Genomic DNA, 14858 nt, shown 5'->3' on the forward strand with positions numbered 1-14858 from the left:
CCCGCGCCCCGCGGCGGCTGAGGGGCGGGCGGCGGGGAAGGGCGGCCATGGAGGAGCCGCTCTGCTGCTGCGAGTACGTGGACCGCAGGGGCGAGAGGAACCACCTGGCGGCGTGTTGCTGCGACTGCGAGGACCTGGACGAGGGCTGCGAGAGGTGAGGGCGCCGCCACCCCCGCGGGGCCGCCCGGGCGGGCCCCTGGCCTCGGCTGGCGGGAGGGAGGGACCCCGGGGCAGCGGCGCTGAGGGGAGGGCAGCGGGGGGTGCGGGCCGCCCTCGGGCAGCCGGGCGGGGGCCGGGGAAGGGCCGGGGAGCGCGGCTGCCCGCCCGGCCGCCCGCCAGCCGGTGCCTGCGCTTCCCCCCAACAGGTGGCTGACGTGCCGGTCGCTGCCGCCGGGAGCTCTGGGGAGAATCGCCGACACGGTCGCGGACCGGGTGCGGGTCCCCTGGTTCGCAGGGGCCGTGAAGGTCAACGTCAGCCTCGTGCCGCCGCTGGTGCTGCTGCCCGTCTTCCTCCACATCGCCGCGCTGCACTTCCTGCTGGGGCTGGTCATCCTGACATCCCTGCCCGTGCTGGTGCTCTGGTATTACTACCTCACCCACAGGAGGAAGGAGCGGACTCTCTTCTTCTTGAGCCTGGGGCTCTTCTCCCTGGGCTACATGTACTACGTGTTTCTGCAGGAGGTGGTTCCCCGCGGCCGCGTGGGGTATGCCCAAGTGGTCGCTCTCACCTGTGGGGTAATTCTTATGCTTGCAGCTCTGTCTCGAGCCAAGAAGGACCCCGGGTACCTCCCCATCCCAGCAAGCAACGAGAAGGTGTCGCACCAGGGTTTGCCCAACAAGAGTGTTAGAGGGAGCTCCAACGGGCTCCATGGCGTCACCTCCTCAGGAGCCGCCAGCAGCCGTGCTGTGAATGGGGAAGCCAAAGGCTATTCCAGGCTGTCAGCTGAGGAACCAGAAGGTGTGAAGAAGGACTGGTGTGCTAAATGCCAGCTGGTCAGACCTGCCCGAGCAGGGCACTGCCGGCTCTGTGGCCGGTGCGTAAGGAGACTGGACCATCACTGTGTCTGGTAGGTTTTGCACTGCTGAATCTATACACGCCCTCTCTTTCAAGTTCTCTCCCTTTTTAAGTTAGATTCTTTTTTTTACAGTCCCTGTTGAATGGGGTTGCTGTTCTTATGTGCAAGACCTGGTGATGTCCTTTAAAACAGTAAATGTGCGTTTACTGTATTAAAGAACAATTTAAACAACTTTGTTTCTTGTAAGCGGGTTGACTTGATAGCTGATAACTTCTGCAGCGTACTTCAGAATTGCCTCTGGTTCTCTGCTGGTTTTCATTTGGGAGGGTTTTTTGGGCCTGTGGTTTTGAGTGGCTTTTTGTTTTATTTTTTAGGCTCAGTCTGTTGAGCACTAGCAGTCTTGCAGTTAAATTGCATTAGTGCTCTCCTGGGGCAAGGGAGCCTAAAGCTGCCTGTCTGCATGCAGTACTGGAGCCAAGCAGCAGCAGGGTATAGATATGTCTCAGCAAAGGATACCATACTTGTTAACAGTTTGAGGCAAACAGTCTACTACTGTTGCCCTACTGGTTTATTGACTTGTGCCTATAACCTTTCCATGAAAAAGCTATAAAGCTTCCTTGAATGTATTTCAAAGTTCTTAGCCTGTGTTGTATAGAAGCACCTTAGAAATTAGGTTCTCTTGACAGCTGGGGGAGGGAGCAGGAAAGAGAAGCCAGTTTCTTTTCTTTTTAAGCAAAGTATTCTCTTCTTTCCTTTTGGAGGATTAACAGCTGTGTAGGGGAGCAGAACCATCAAGCATTCATCCTTGCACTCTCCTTCTTCATGCTCACCTCTGTGTATGGAATTACGTTGACCCTGCACACCATCTGTAGGGGCCGAACTCCGTTTGTGGCATTGTTCTACTGCCCTGGGGCCTATTCTGACTACAGGTGAGAGATTTGTCTGGGAGAGAGCTGGGGTGGGAACAGGCTTGGTCAGGCAGCTTAGTTCCTGTTCATCATTCTGTGCTCTAGGCCAGTGGTGTTGGCTGTCAAATCTGACCAAAAAGTGCTCCTTAAGAAGCTCTGGAAAGCAGTGATGCATTACTGCTTTTGCCAAGGTGTGGAGCCTGAGACTCGGGGAGAGATCACCCTTTATTTGGAAGAAGTTGTTGGAGGAGCTGGGATTTGAAGTCCGTCTATTTTGTCCTATATAGATACGCCCTTAAATATGTTTGCCCCCAGGTGCAGGTAATGGTCTGAACAGTCTGGAATCTGTGCTGTCTCTTCCTCTCATCCCTCACTGTTTATCAAGGGACTGTCCCACTGAGTTACCTGCTTAGAACAGGCAGCGTTAATATCGGGCAGGGAGGGCGGTGAGGAGCATCAGGCGTGAGTTCAGAGACTAGCGCTACCACTGATGGGCAGAGTACACCAGCATGAGTGACTCTGCCCTCGTGATCTGTTGAGCGTGAACATCATTGTGTCCTTGAATAAGGACCCAGTACTTTTACAACAGAAAGAGTAAAGAGCTAGGTAGTGCAGTAGCAATGTGCAAGAGTAGCTCTGGTAGTGCTAAAAGCTCTTGTTAAGTAAGCCCTGAAGCTTTAATTTTGGGAAAGCCTTCAAGGATTATCTGATGAAAGCAGCAAAGTGAGATCACTGTGGCAGATGTAGACAGGGATTTGAAAGGATAGTGATTACCAGGGACAGTCATGCTAAAACAGCTGCTCCAAAACTAAATGGCTTCCTTCCCATCTTTTTCCCTGCTGCCAGCTCTGCTCTGTCGTTCACCTGTGTGTGGTACTGTGCCATTGTAACAGCTGGCATGGGATACATCCTCCTTATCCAGCTGTTGAACATCAGCTACAACGTGACTGAGAGGGAAGCTCGGCTGGCTCTGCGGGACAACACTGGGCGCAGGCTCCTGGGTGGGTTAGTGATAGACACTGGCCAGTATAACAGGGGTTTCCTATGCAACTGGGGCCATTTCTTGAGCCTGGGGTCTTCTCCTCCACAGCGCTCTGCTGAAGACATCGTGTGACACCTTTTTCTGTCGATGATGTTGACTGACTTTCTTTAGCAGGGGAACGGCCCCTTCCACTAGGACTCCCTCCTCCCACACACTTCCTTTGTGGTCGGTGTATGGGTTGCCTATCCCGTCACTGACAACATCAGAGGCTTTCCCAGGCAGAGTGGTTCTTCGTGTGCTGGAAGCCAGCAATAGGATGCAGAAAGCAGTAAGCCATATGCACAGACCTGGAGAGGAGGAGCCTGCTGCTTTTTCCACTGTCGGAAGCTTTGTGCAGCTCAGCTCGGCAGGAAGAAGAGCACAAGGTTTTGAGAACTTGAGTTTTCATTAGGTGTGAACCCTGGCATCAAGAGGAACCCACTGCTGGACTTCAGAGTGAGCACTGGCTCCTGCAGAGGTTAAGGAATCCTTGGCTCGTACCTGCATGTGGCATTTCAGAGATGTCAGGAGGACAAACAGATAACAGATGGACCACTGCAGAAGCCAGGCTCTTTGGCTAAAAGAGACCGTCTAGGCAGTCGCTGAACAGCTCCCTCCTCTCTGGTGCATTTTTAATTTTTATTTTTTCCTATCTTCTCTTCCATCCAGCTATATACATGCTTGTACTAAGTGCCTTTGTGAGCAACATTTCTGTAGGACTCTGTAAGTTCCCTTCACCTCTTAACCCATAAAGTTGTTATTCCATCCCCATCTGTCCGACCGGGTGAGAAGACACTGTCATCTTCAATCTCATCGTTCTTTCTGCAGGCTGGGTCTGTGTTGGTTTGAAGGCTTGGCTCATCTCCCTCAGAGTGTTTCTGCTCAGATTATGGATTGTGACAGGAGACAGCAGGTAACTATAGCAAGTAAGGAGGAGACGTGTTGAAGCAACATGTAACAGCGGATGCTGAGGGGAAAACAAGAGTGCTGTCTGGTGTTACTGTAGCGTTATGGAAACTACCTTCCTCTCTCTGGCTATGGGAGAAGGGAGCCTGTGGGAGAGCAGACAGTTCTGCTAATAGCATTTTTGGTAGGTAGCATCTTGGTCTGTTGTGTTGCTAATAACGCAGTGATCCTGTCTCCTCTCAACCCAGTCACTGTGGAGCTGCCTTACTGTAGATCTGCTTTTTCAAGCTAGGAAGCCAAGGAACAGTTCAGCCTCTGCGTATGTAGGGAGAGGATGTGCTGGAGCCATCTGTTTCTTGTGGCAGATGACCTGAGCTGGCAGGTGAATGAATGTATTATGTGTTCTGCAAGGATGCCACTTGTTCCTCATCAGCCTGCAACTGTACTATTGCCTGGGCTTGAGCTTCAGCTGAAATACCAAGGTTTTGGTGACGATGGTTTCTGGTTTGTGTGCGTGGGGTCTTTTTTTTTTTTTTTTTTCCTCCTTTTTTTTCGCTTTTTGTTTTAAACCTTTTGTGTATGTTGTTGGCCCTTCAGTAATGTGAAAGGTCTAGCTGGAAAAGCCTGGGACCATGGCACAAGAGTTGGGCCTGAGATGCAGAAGCAGATGGAAGAGCCTTGTTGTAGCTACTGATGTTTTTAGATGTGTGCGCAGCATGCGCAGATCATAGCTGTGATGATCTGATGCCGCTTGTGTGGCAGGCAGCTGGGGGATGTTGGCTGAGTGATGCAAATGCACTGTGCGCTGCTGTGCATTATCTCTGAAGGATGGTGCCTGGTGCCAAAAGGTGAGAGGGTTGAGGGCGACTCTTGAGATCGCTGCCGTGACATCCTGATTATGTGTCCCTGTTTAAGGTGAAGAACCTGTCCCTCCTTGCACTGTTTGGTTTCCTCAAGTGGCACTTTCTATAACCAGCAGATAATTGAGGAGCAGCTGTACTTGGAATGTGGCTGTGCAGAAAGTTACTGAGTGTCCCTTATCTCCTCTTACCTCTCTTCATCCAGTGAGCAATCCTTTATATGGAGGCAAAGGGGACACCTCTCTTGCTTCCTGCCTCTAACCAAACACACCAAGATGTTTCTGGCTGCTTCCCTGGCCCTAGTGTGAAGAAAAAAGACACCCAGGCAGATTGTGCTATCTGTTCTTCTATGACCTGACAGTTTGGAGCTTGGAGCCTGACCCTAGGAGTTTGAATTCACAGAAAGACGTTGCCTCCACCTGAGTTGTCTGTAAATGTTTCTATGGCACATAGGCGTTCTGTGGTGCTTGCTGAGATGAACTGGAGCCTGGCAACCCTGGAGAGCAGGATGCTGTGGGCTAGCAGGTTTGTGATCTGCTCAGATCTCATCCCGCTGGCACTTGGGAAGATGAAGGCAGAATGACATCCTGGGCTAAATGAACCCCTGCAGCGGAGGTAGCCAACCCCTCTGTCCCTGTGAGCTACGTGGGCAGAAATCCTGCACCCGTGAGCTGGATAAGCTCTGGGAGTGTTCCCAGGCTTGAGGTAAGTGGTTTCTCAGCGTCCTGCTACCCCTGGCTGGGGGAAAGCAGCGCAGAGCAGATCGCGGGTCATTTCCCTGGGATTGCCTGACTCTGTTGGGCTCAGTCTCCTACGGGCAGAGACTGGTCACTGCTTTGCAGCCTGTCAGCGTAGCCTTATCCCTTGTCTCTTGGTGAGCTCTGGCATGGGAGATGTCATCTGAACTGCTTATACGGAGACCCTCGGAGTGGTGGCCTCCCAGGCAGCGTGGGCTTTGGGGCATAGATTAGGAACAAAGGGTGCTGGACTAACATAACCGTTCGCTACCTTGGTCAAGCCCACTCCAGTATTGTGGGGGTGAAGTGCTAAAGTAAATTTTCTTTTTGCACTTGCTGCAGAGGGAACTGGAACCATTCAGGACACGAGAAGTGTTGTAAGGCTGGGTATTTTAGGAGGAGGCTGCAGTGCTGATTCCCCAGCCAACGGGAAGTTCACAGGGCTGTAAACTGCATAGCAGTGGTGACTTTTTTCTTTAAGGACATGGCTCTTGTTTACCATTCTGGCGTCTTCCCCAGAGGACTTACCTTGTGAATGCCTTGGGAGATGGGAAGCATCAAGTAACAGGATATCTAAAAAGCATCTAAAAGGGTAGAGGAGTTGCGAGCTTCAGATACATACTTTGGAGCTTTCCTTTTAATAGCCCTAAGAATTAGCAAGAAGCCCTTGAAGGGTAACAGTCCCTTTTGTACTTGTAGCAAGGGCAGACTGTTGTGATCTCTTGTGCACTAAAGGGACAATTGCTTTTCCAAGTATTTTCTTGCCGAGATTGTTGCTGGCCACACTGGTAGAAAAACGTTAAAACCTGGGCATCGGGTCAGTCCTTGGGCTCGCTGTGTTAGCAGCTGCCTAGATCCTTGCTGCCTGGGTGTTGGAGCAGTGGGAGCAGCCTGCCTTTGACAGGTGACTTGTGGTTCACGTGTTGTGGCCTTAAGGTAAGGACTGGTGCTGGACCAGTGTCTCACCTGTAAAACCATGTGCAGGTACCTGGCAGTCTAGAAGATGGTAAACCAGTAAAACAGTACTCTGCTGGCCCTTGGGAAGTTTCTCCCTAAGAGAAGAGGACCTAGAGCTGGTCAGAAGCAGGCAAGGATTTTGGTAATAGCTAGCCTTGAGGTTTCTCCGCCCAGACTTGGAAATTAGCTTATCCTGCTTTAGCCGTGACCTTTTAAAAGGTATTTGTTGTTTCACGATTAGTGTGGACTTCTGCAGGGCAACTCTTAAAGGGCCAGGGTTCTGATGTTGCTGCTGTTGTAGTGTTAATGCCCCCCGTGTTCAAATGCCAGCACCCTGCTGTTTGGTAACTGTAAGAACTGTGCACCATTAGAGACACCCTGTAAACGGTGGCTTGGCACTCTTTAACTGTGTCTTCTGACATTGTGCTTTTTTTGTAGGCAAGTCACAGGTCCCCACATCGACTGTTTCTCCATTTAACTTGTCCTCAAATGACAAAAGTCACTGGTGAGCCTGAGTTGGCGCTGCTTGTGACTCCTAATCGCGTTTCAGCCGTCATGCTATGATGGTGCTTTTTTTTTTTTTTTTCTTCAAAGTGTCTTAATGAAACCATTTGCTGTAAAATGTCTCCTGAAGATAAAATGGGTACTGCCTCACTGCCTAATGTCTTAATAATGTGCTTGGTTTTTTCCTTCTATATGAATGTATATTGCCTCATTAGGGCAGGAAGTGTGTGTGATTATGGATGTGTTTTCCTGTATTGCTTTCAGTGAAGAACTCTACAGTTTCCTAGGATTTTCTTCTGCTATCAGGATGTTTGTACAGCAAAAATCTTCCTGCAGACAGGTGAGGTTCTTTCTGAAATGTGGGAAGTCAGCCTCCCAAGATCTTGTCTTTATGGAACTTCTGTAATGATAATGTGAAGAATGATGGGCTCTGGAAGAACTGTCTGCCTTGGAGAATGGGTAGTTTGGGTTTGGGTTGTGGGGTTTTTTTCCACTCTAAGCTTTAGGAAGAAACTTTGTGAAACATATTTGTGAGCTTTGTTGAAAGGACTGGGGGGGGGGGGTGTGTGCGCGCGCATGTGTCCATTTTGCATCATATTCAGTGTTTCCAAATGGATGCAATTATGAATCAAAATAAATTATTAGAAATGATCTGTGGAGTGGCCTGTTGATTTATGACAACATGCTCAGCCAGGTCAAATGAACAAAAGCTGCCATCATCTCATGGCTGTTTATGTGTGAGCTGAACTTGGGAATAAGGGAGCAACAGGCTACGGAAAAGCTAGGAAACAAGTGCTCTTCCAGTTCAGCAAGAGTTAATTTTTGGGTTTGTTAGTTCTCGATAGCCTGGAAACTAGGGATGTTCCCCCACAGTGGGGATCTGAACCAGGATCTTGCATCCCATGAGCAATCAATCCATTATGAGTGGCATCAGGCTCCCAGCCTGTTGTCCAGTGTCTGGCTTGCCCTCCTACACTTGCCCACACAATAGATCCAGAACCCCTAAAAGGAACAGTCTCTTAATTTAAACCCTCTTCTAAGCCATGTTTGGAAATGATGTGGATATTCTCTGTGCAGTGGGAAAAGATGTAGCCTTTGATTCTGTTGGTATATTGGGACATCTGCTGAAAGGCAAGATGACTTTCAATGAGTAGAATCACAGGTGCCTTTTGTTCCCAGAGCTCTGCTTTGATTTGCCTGGGTGGTACTTGCGCCTGCTGTTCAGCTGTTTCTCTTTGAGGATTACTTTGCACTCGCTGACAACGAGGACCTTGCGGTAGCAGTGAGCCGGGCTTGTAGTTAGGTGAGAGCGGTGTGTGCAGAAAACGTGTCAAGACTTCTCACACCCCAGCAGCCACCAGCTTCGTTAACTCCAGTGCTGATGACAGGGTCACGTGAGACTACTGCCTCTCCCCAGCTCTTATTTTTTTCCCCCCCTTGCGGCTTGCCATGTCCCCCCGCACAGCAGGAGCATGCCTGGAGTGGCAGCTGGTGCTGGGGAAGGCCAAGGTGTGCTACTGCGGCCGGTGTCCGTAACAGGCCGGCCAAGATGCGAGCTGTGGATCAGCCTGCAGTGGTGCGTGGACCCGTCCCAGGCTAACTGCAGTCCCCAGCTACAGTCTCGTTTGCCTGGGAGGAGGCAGAGGGAATGGTTTAGTGCTTCAGGCAGTGTTTCAAGTCCAGTTTGAGCTGGGCCTTGGAGGCTTTGAAGGACTGGTGTACAGATTCACCGAGGAGAAGATGTTCCTGGTTGAGGTCTTTCGGAAAGCATGAAGGAACTCTGGAGGGCAGGTGTCTGCGGGGGGTGGAGTGGAGGGGGAAGGGGAGTTTGCAGTCACTTCTGCGTTTGCTGTTGCACCGAAGTGAAAATCCTCTCTCCCTCCCTGTGCAGGAGAAGGAAAGTCTGGCTGTGCAGCCACCTCCCTCTCTTGCTAAGAAAAGCAAGGAGCTGACAGGCAGGAGCGTGCCTGAGCTGTGAGAGTGTGGGCTGATGACCAGCATTAAGGCATTGACATCTGTGTCTAACCAAGCACCGGAGCAGGAGGGATGCTTTGGCACAGCTGCAGGCTGAACCTGTTTCCTTGGTCTAACAAGCTTTTCTGTATGTCACCCTCCTGCTGGGAAATGTTTGCTGGAGCTTTAATTTGCAAAACACTATCATCATGCCAGGGATTTTAGGGGTGTCCTGGGCAGTCTCTCGGCAGCAGCATCAGGCACAGCCTTGCTTCTGCCAAGGAGGCAGGAGTTGTTTCAGCCAGGTGTGGACTGAATGGGGAAGTCGAGGGGCTTCTCCTCTCCCCTTTGATTCAGACCACGTTCAGCGTGCATGCGCCTGATCCCTCAACGTCATCCCTGTCCTTCGGCTGGATCCAGCTGAGGCTTCAGCTCTGTGCTAGCGCTGCGTTAGCAGTAGGCAAGGGCAAAGGGGTGCCAAAGCACAGGTCCTCCTGGATCTTCTGGCTTCTTGCTGCTGGAATGTCCAACCAAACGGTGTCTTACCTGGAGAATCAGTTTTTCAAGGCTACTAAGAATAGAAGAAAACCCTTGAAGGTGAGAGTTTTGGAATCAAAGGCCGGTTTCTAAAGCAAGCGTTGACAGTACTTGGAGTTCTTTGGGGGGGATTTATAATCCACATAAGCAGTATTATTTTCACGGATGGTGAGTGGGAGCTGTGAGCCTCGACAACAAAATGTGCAACTGTGGCATTGCTGGGAAAGAATCTGCAGTTCAGTAAACGGGATACTCCCCTGAGTAGCCAGTGGTTTGGGGCACCCCTTCAGCTGTGAGGTGCAGATCCAACACCTGCTCAGCCTGTTGCTGGGGTCAAGACCAGGCTGCACGTGGGTGCACCCACTCTGCTGCTCTGTATTCCTGCTACTGTCCTTACAGCTGCAGCATGTCCTGTCTCCGGCTGGCTGTAACGCTTCCTTCTCTCTAGCTGAGAAAGGATATGCCCTCACCTCTCATCCTCTGGGTTGCTGCCCTCCTTATGCCGTGAATCCAGATGGATGGTGGGCTGGAGACTTTCCCTGCTGTTTGTTGCCAAGCCTGGGTAAGGAGGAAGTCAGCTTGGGAAAAGGCCACCAGTACTTGGGGAGCGTAAGAGCTGATTCGGAGGTGTTCCAGGAGCTCGTTAGGCACTACGTGGGAGAGGCTTCCAAAGGGAGAGAGTGCGCTAAGAGGAAACTGGGTTGCCGCTGGTAGCACCCAGCGTGGTTGCTGGCTGCCCCTGGGTTGCAGCTGGTAGCACCAAGTGTGGCTGCTGGCTGCCCTGGGGTGTCAGTTTGGTAGCTCAGCCCCCAGCCCCGCTCCTCCCTGCCTCTTTGGCTCAGTCCTCTGCAAATGATGCCACCCTTCTGCAGTGCCGGTTCTTTCCTGCAAGGCAAGTTATTCGGCCCTCTCAGCTTATCGCTTCCTCTCACAATCTGCTTTTTAATGCAGCCAGATGGTCTGTGCTCGCCCACACTCCACGCAGGCACCTTCAGCTCCCTGCACTGGGATAATGCGCTCATCTGACCTGCTGGTGCTCAGGTCTGTAAGCAGCCTTTGGGAGACGTAAACATCCATGGGTTGTAGAGGATGGCAGTGGGGGGTCACCTGGGAGTGACAGTTGTCTTCAGATCTGTGCCGAGAGTCTCGCCTGGCTTTTCTGGGCAGAGGGGCTCTCCGACTGCACCCCCGTGAGCTCTCTGCATGGACAAATTCCCAATGCTAAAGTTCTGGAGCCTGCTGCTGTGCTTCGGCACCTTGACCTGCCCTGTACCACTTCGCCTGCAGCGCTTGGTGCCAGTCTGGGCCCCTGACGCTGGACTTCTGTCTAGTGCCACCCAGACAGCCTCTGACACAATTAGCACCACCAGCTCAGTTGTGTTCATTTCAGATTCGGGTTTATTGGAAACTTTCCGTGCATATACAGGTTTTAAAAATTACCTGATGCAACAGATAACAGTAAACTGTTTTCTTGGCATTACCCAAGTGCTCCCTGTACTGCCAAATGCTTTTGGAGAGAACTTTGCCTGTCTTGTTGTGAGGGGGAAGTCATTCCAGATTCCTGCCTTATGCTGTTGCTAAGACAAGACATGCCGTACCTTAACGGCATTCCCCTGTCTGCACTGTGCTGCAGGTTAAGTTTGAACAGTGATAGGAAACTTTCATTTTAATCATGTCAGCTTTAGCTTATGTAAAAAAGCAGCCTGCCTTTTTCTTGGATTTTTAGGGTGTTTTGAAGTGCTGGATCAAGCAAAAAGGCCCAGATAGACTTGCACAATACATCCTTTAATACTACAGTTAAACAGCTTAGAAAATGTTTAAATGACAAGAAGATAGAGGTTTATAAACTTGGAATTGCTGCTTGCCACCAGAATCAAAGCGCAGTGCTTGTGAGCTGGCCAGTGCTGTGAACTAGGCAGTCCCTTGAAAAAGAATCCAGGTTTTAGGTTGTTCATACACGATGCTGTGATCTGGATTGTTAGCAAATATGATCTGCATAAATAGCTCTTCCCTCTCCTCCTCCCATCCAAACTCTCCTGGCACAGTTAGCTAGAACCTGTTCTCTGGGTGGCCAAGTTCACAGTAGTGGTTAGGGGTCAGCTGACAGTCGGGTCTGTTTGCTCTCTGATCAGGCTGTCACCCTACAGAGTGCTGGCAACAGAAAAGCACCAGGTGACTGCTTAAGGAAAAACAGGTGCAGTTCAGTCCTGTGCTTCCTGTGATGGAGGAGGATTTGTGTCAGTGCTGCAGCTCTGCGTGTGGAAACGGTCTTGGCCCGAAACACGCTCTGTGCTAGGGTTTGGTTACCTAGGCCGTGCTGCCACCAGCCAAGACACTCGTACGGAGACTTCACACGAGGAGGACCTTGTGGGGAATAACCCCCTGGAGTGCAAAACAAAACCATCAGAGAAGTTTTCATATATGCTTCGTTTACGACAGCAGCGACCCCAGGGAGCTTCCTTTGGCTGTGAGACTGTTTGCACTGGACAGGACTTCCCCTTGGATTTGTTTCAGTCAGCAGGAAGACAGCACTGAACAGCATCAGTCTTTCTGTCCCCTTTCCCAGTCTCCTTTGACTCTCTTCTGTCACGTTCGGAAGTTGGGGAGAATTTCAGCTACTCTCCTGCGGAGCTGGTTTCTCCTTTCCTCCCTCTCTCTTTCCTTTTTCATCAGTAATGGGTACTGCCTCCACGCCTTGAACGCATTCAGTGTGAGTCTCCTTAAAAAACATTGGGGACAGAAGGAACAAAGTGACGTGTACATAACAACAGGTAATCAAAAGATTAGTTCCATTTGAGGGGGGAACTCCTCTATAACAGCTGCGGGATTTGTCCTTTCTGCTGCTAGTCTGGGCTGTGACATGTTAAATATCTACATGCAGATCACTCCATTAATATGTCAATCACGTGAGGGAAAAATAACACATTGCCCTTCTCTATTCCTCTCCCTCCAGAATTTTGCTCCTCCCCCTGACAGGATTCATTAGCTGGTGTTTGCTTAGCACTCTGAAGATGAAAGATGTTTCTTGAAGAATAAACAGAGTCTCTGAAAGCAGTTTCTTCAGGAAAAATGCAGGGTCCTTTGGTCCTGACCAACTGCTTGTGAGCGCAGGCAGCTGGGCTCTTAATTCTTACCTGATTTTAATCACCCCACCAAAGGTGCCTTGCCTTGGGTTCCCATAGGGGCCATAGGGAGCAATGGTCCTGTCTAAAGAATAGTTTGCTATGCCAAGGTCTGAACTGCCCTTGGCCAGTCGCTGGGGGAAGAGAGAATGAGGAATGACAGGTGATTATGCTCCTAATATGAGACCATACATAGAATGAATCTAGTCTCTTTCTGGGTCTGAATTTTCCCTGGTTCCTTCAGTTTGATGGCTTGTTGGGTTAAACTGCGCTCTGTTCTGATCTTACTGACGCAGCAAGCTAGAACAGGTTTGCTCTACCATGCAAGAGGTGAATTTAATTTAATTATTCCTCCGAGGTGCTGCAGATCCCGTTCGGGCTATGCACAGGCGCAGCCTATTCGTGACTCCATGCAGCTGGCATGCTTTCATGATGAGGTACGTCAACACGCTTCTGTTTTCTGCTGAACTTTGACAATAGTTTTTTTTCTTCCTGTTACAATGCATGGCTAATGCAGTTACGGGACAGGAAGTGAACTGGCTGCATCCAGCTCCAGTCATGATGGGCTGAACTGTCTCCTGCAGTTCTCACTGTCAAGCCAGGTTGACAATGGCATAAAGGGAGAGCTTCCTTAAGCAGAGTTTCTAGTTGATCACCTTTGGATTTGTGAACTAAATCATCTGCTGTGGACAAAGCAGTACAATGTAATTCCTGCACAATCATTTGGCTTGCTATAATTGTACTTAAAAGATTTTCCTCAGGCAGCTTTTAGCAGAAGCTGCCTGGCTGGATCTGCTAATCAGCTTAGAAAGTTTCAGCTACTTACCTGCTTTCACTGTATTCTCTTTCAGCAGGTTTGAAAGTCCTGCGAAAGTTACTACTGCGTTTCATTTTCCAGGCTACATGGAAAATTCTTACCAGAAACCTCTGCTGATGTTGTCTGTGCATATCACAGAAACAAAATACCAGCAGTAAAGAACCTGTTTCACATGTTCTCGGGGAGCTCACAATTGATCTGTCAAAATTGGTCTCTAAAATAATAATCTGTAAGTTATATGAAACCTAAGTAAAAAGAACTGCTGGCAAGGGAGCGCACTTACTTGTTACTGTGTTCGGTAGCAATCTTTAGCTTCTCCCATAAGGTACATTTTTCTTCCATGATCAGATCAAACCATGCCCAGAAGTACTTCCTCATGAGGCAGGCTGCATGGAGGGCACTCGCTCTCTCCTCCAGACCGGAGAGATAATCCTTGTACTAAGGAAGAAGGACAGAGAAAGAGGAGAAAAATGGTTTCTTCCTCCCAACCCCCAGCCCAATAAACCAGAAACAGAGCAGCGCTGAGACTGTAGCAGTGAAGGGTAATGGGGACAGGAGTGGAGGAAAATCAGCAGGGAGCAGGGTGAGAGTGCAAAGGTGGAGGAGGAGGATGGAAAGCGGTGAGCTGAAAGGTCTCTGAAGAAGGGAAAGACGTTGCTGGAATGGGGACAGTGCAACTCAGCCAAGGCTGGGCTGCAAGCGTATGAAGCGGCACTCCAGTGAGGGGGAAGTGTGGCAGCAGTAGCTTGCTTGGTATCGTTTCTCTGCTGTGGTGCAGGCAAACCTTTAGCCAGTTCCTGAAGCCCCGTCGCAGCAGCATGCAGGAATAGAAGTCCTCAGCCTGAGCCGCTTTCTCTGTGAGGCTCCTCTGGGTGTCCTGGAGCCAAGACACCAGGCACTTCCTCTGCAGGCCCAAGCAGTGGTGCCTTTGTGCCGTCTGAGTAAAGACAGCAGAGACAGCAGCTGGTGACTGCAACTAGTGATTACATAAACATAAAGCTACAGGAAATCGGGTACGCGAGAAAATCACCTCAGCTTTTTGGGCCCCTCAAAATGCAGATCTCTGACAGCTTGAATAACTTACAGGATAGGTTCCCCCAAGGAGGGATCAGCATAAGGAACAAGACAAGTTTCTATCAGGCTACTGCTGTGTCACTTCCAGAGAACAGCCTTTTGAATTAATTAGATGCTCAGTTTAACCTGTTGTGAATGAAGCAGACGCACGGCCCGTAACGGTTTAGTCCAGCCCCGTCCATAACGCTGGCCAGCAGGGTGGACTTTCGGAGCAGCTGCTATCCCTCTACTCCCTCCCAGCCGGAGGCCTATGTGCATTTGCTCGAGTGCTGTAAGTAGCTGCAGTTCCAGTGACTTAAATGGAAGTTTGCCAGCTTAGCCCTGGGCTCTGGCTGAATCTTCAGGATACGGCAAGTGGTATTAGTCCACCTCTGACAAGGCATGCCAGCTCAGTCATGTACAAAAATGTTTTCATTAGCAATATTTACGTGTCAAGGTCTCAGAAG

At 50.3% G+C, this 14858-nt stretch overlaps 2 protein-coding genes across 12 annotated transcripts in view; one reads left to right on the forward strand and one right to left on the reverse strand.

The window, feature by feature from the left end:
• ZDHHC23 (zinc finger DHHC-type palmitoyltransferase 23) lies at positions 1-13615 on the forward strand. Of its 8 annotated transcripts, XR_005104284.1 has the most exons (6): positions 1-154; positions 366-1067; positions 1778-1945; positions 2771-3668; positions 3774-3858; positions 4917-7560. XR_005104284.1 is itself a non-coding variant. In XM_037387616.1 (5 exons), exons 1-5 carry the CDS (start codon positions 48-50, stop codon positions 3055-3057), a joined length of 1179 nt encoding a protein of 392 aa, XP_037243513.1. In that variant the 5' UTR covers positions 1-47; the 3' UTR covers positions 3058-7560. The 8 variants fall into 8 exon arrangements, 3 of the variants coding, with proteins under 3 accessions (XP_037243513.1, XP_037243514.1, XP_037243512.1); XR_005104283.1 differs by having other exon boundaries at positions 2771-5416; positions 6844-7560; XR_005104281.1 differs by having other exon boundaries at positions 2771-3858.
• The window catches only part of CCDC191 (coiled-coil domain containing 191), a 21037-nt gene continuing 17342 nt past the window's right edge, over positions 11164-14858 (reverse strand). For all 4 annotated transcript variants that reach the window (XM_037387608.1, XM_037387606.1, XM_037387605.1 and 1 more), the window contains 3 exons: positions 14123-14275; positions 13622-13776; positions 11164-12118 (listed from right to left, as the gene is read on the reverse strand). In XM_037387608.1, the coding sequence (XP_037243505.1) occupies positions 11986-12118; positions 13622-13776; positions 14123-14275 (441 nt within the window). In that variant the 3' untranslated portion in view covers positions 11164-11985. The remainder of the gene's footprint in view (positions 12119-13621; positions 13777-14122; positions 14276-14858) is intronic.

Source organism: Falco rusticolus, chromosome 5 (genome assembly GCF_015220075.1).
Source record: "Falco rusticolus isolate bFalRus1 chromosome 5, bFalRus1.pri, whole genome shotgun sequence".
Lineage (NCBI taxonomy): Eukaryota > Metazoa > Chordata > Aves > Falconiformes > Falconidae > Falco > Falco rusticolus.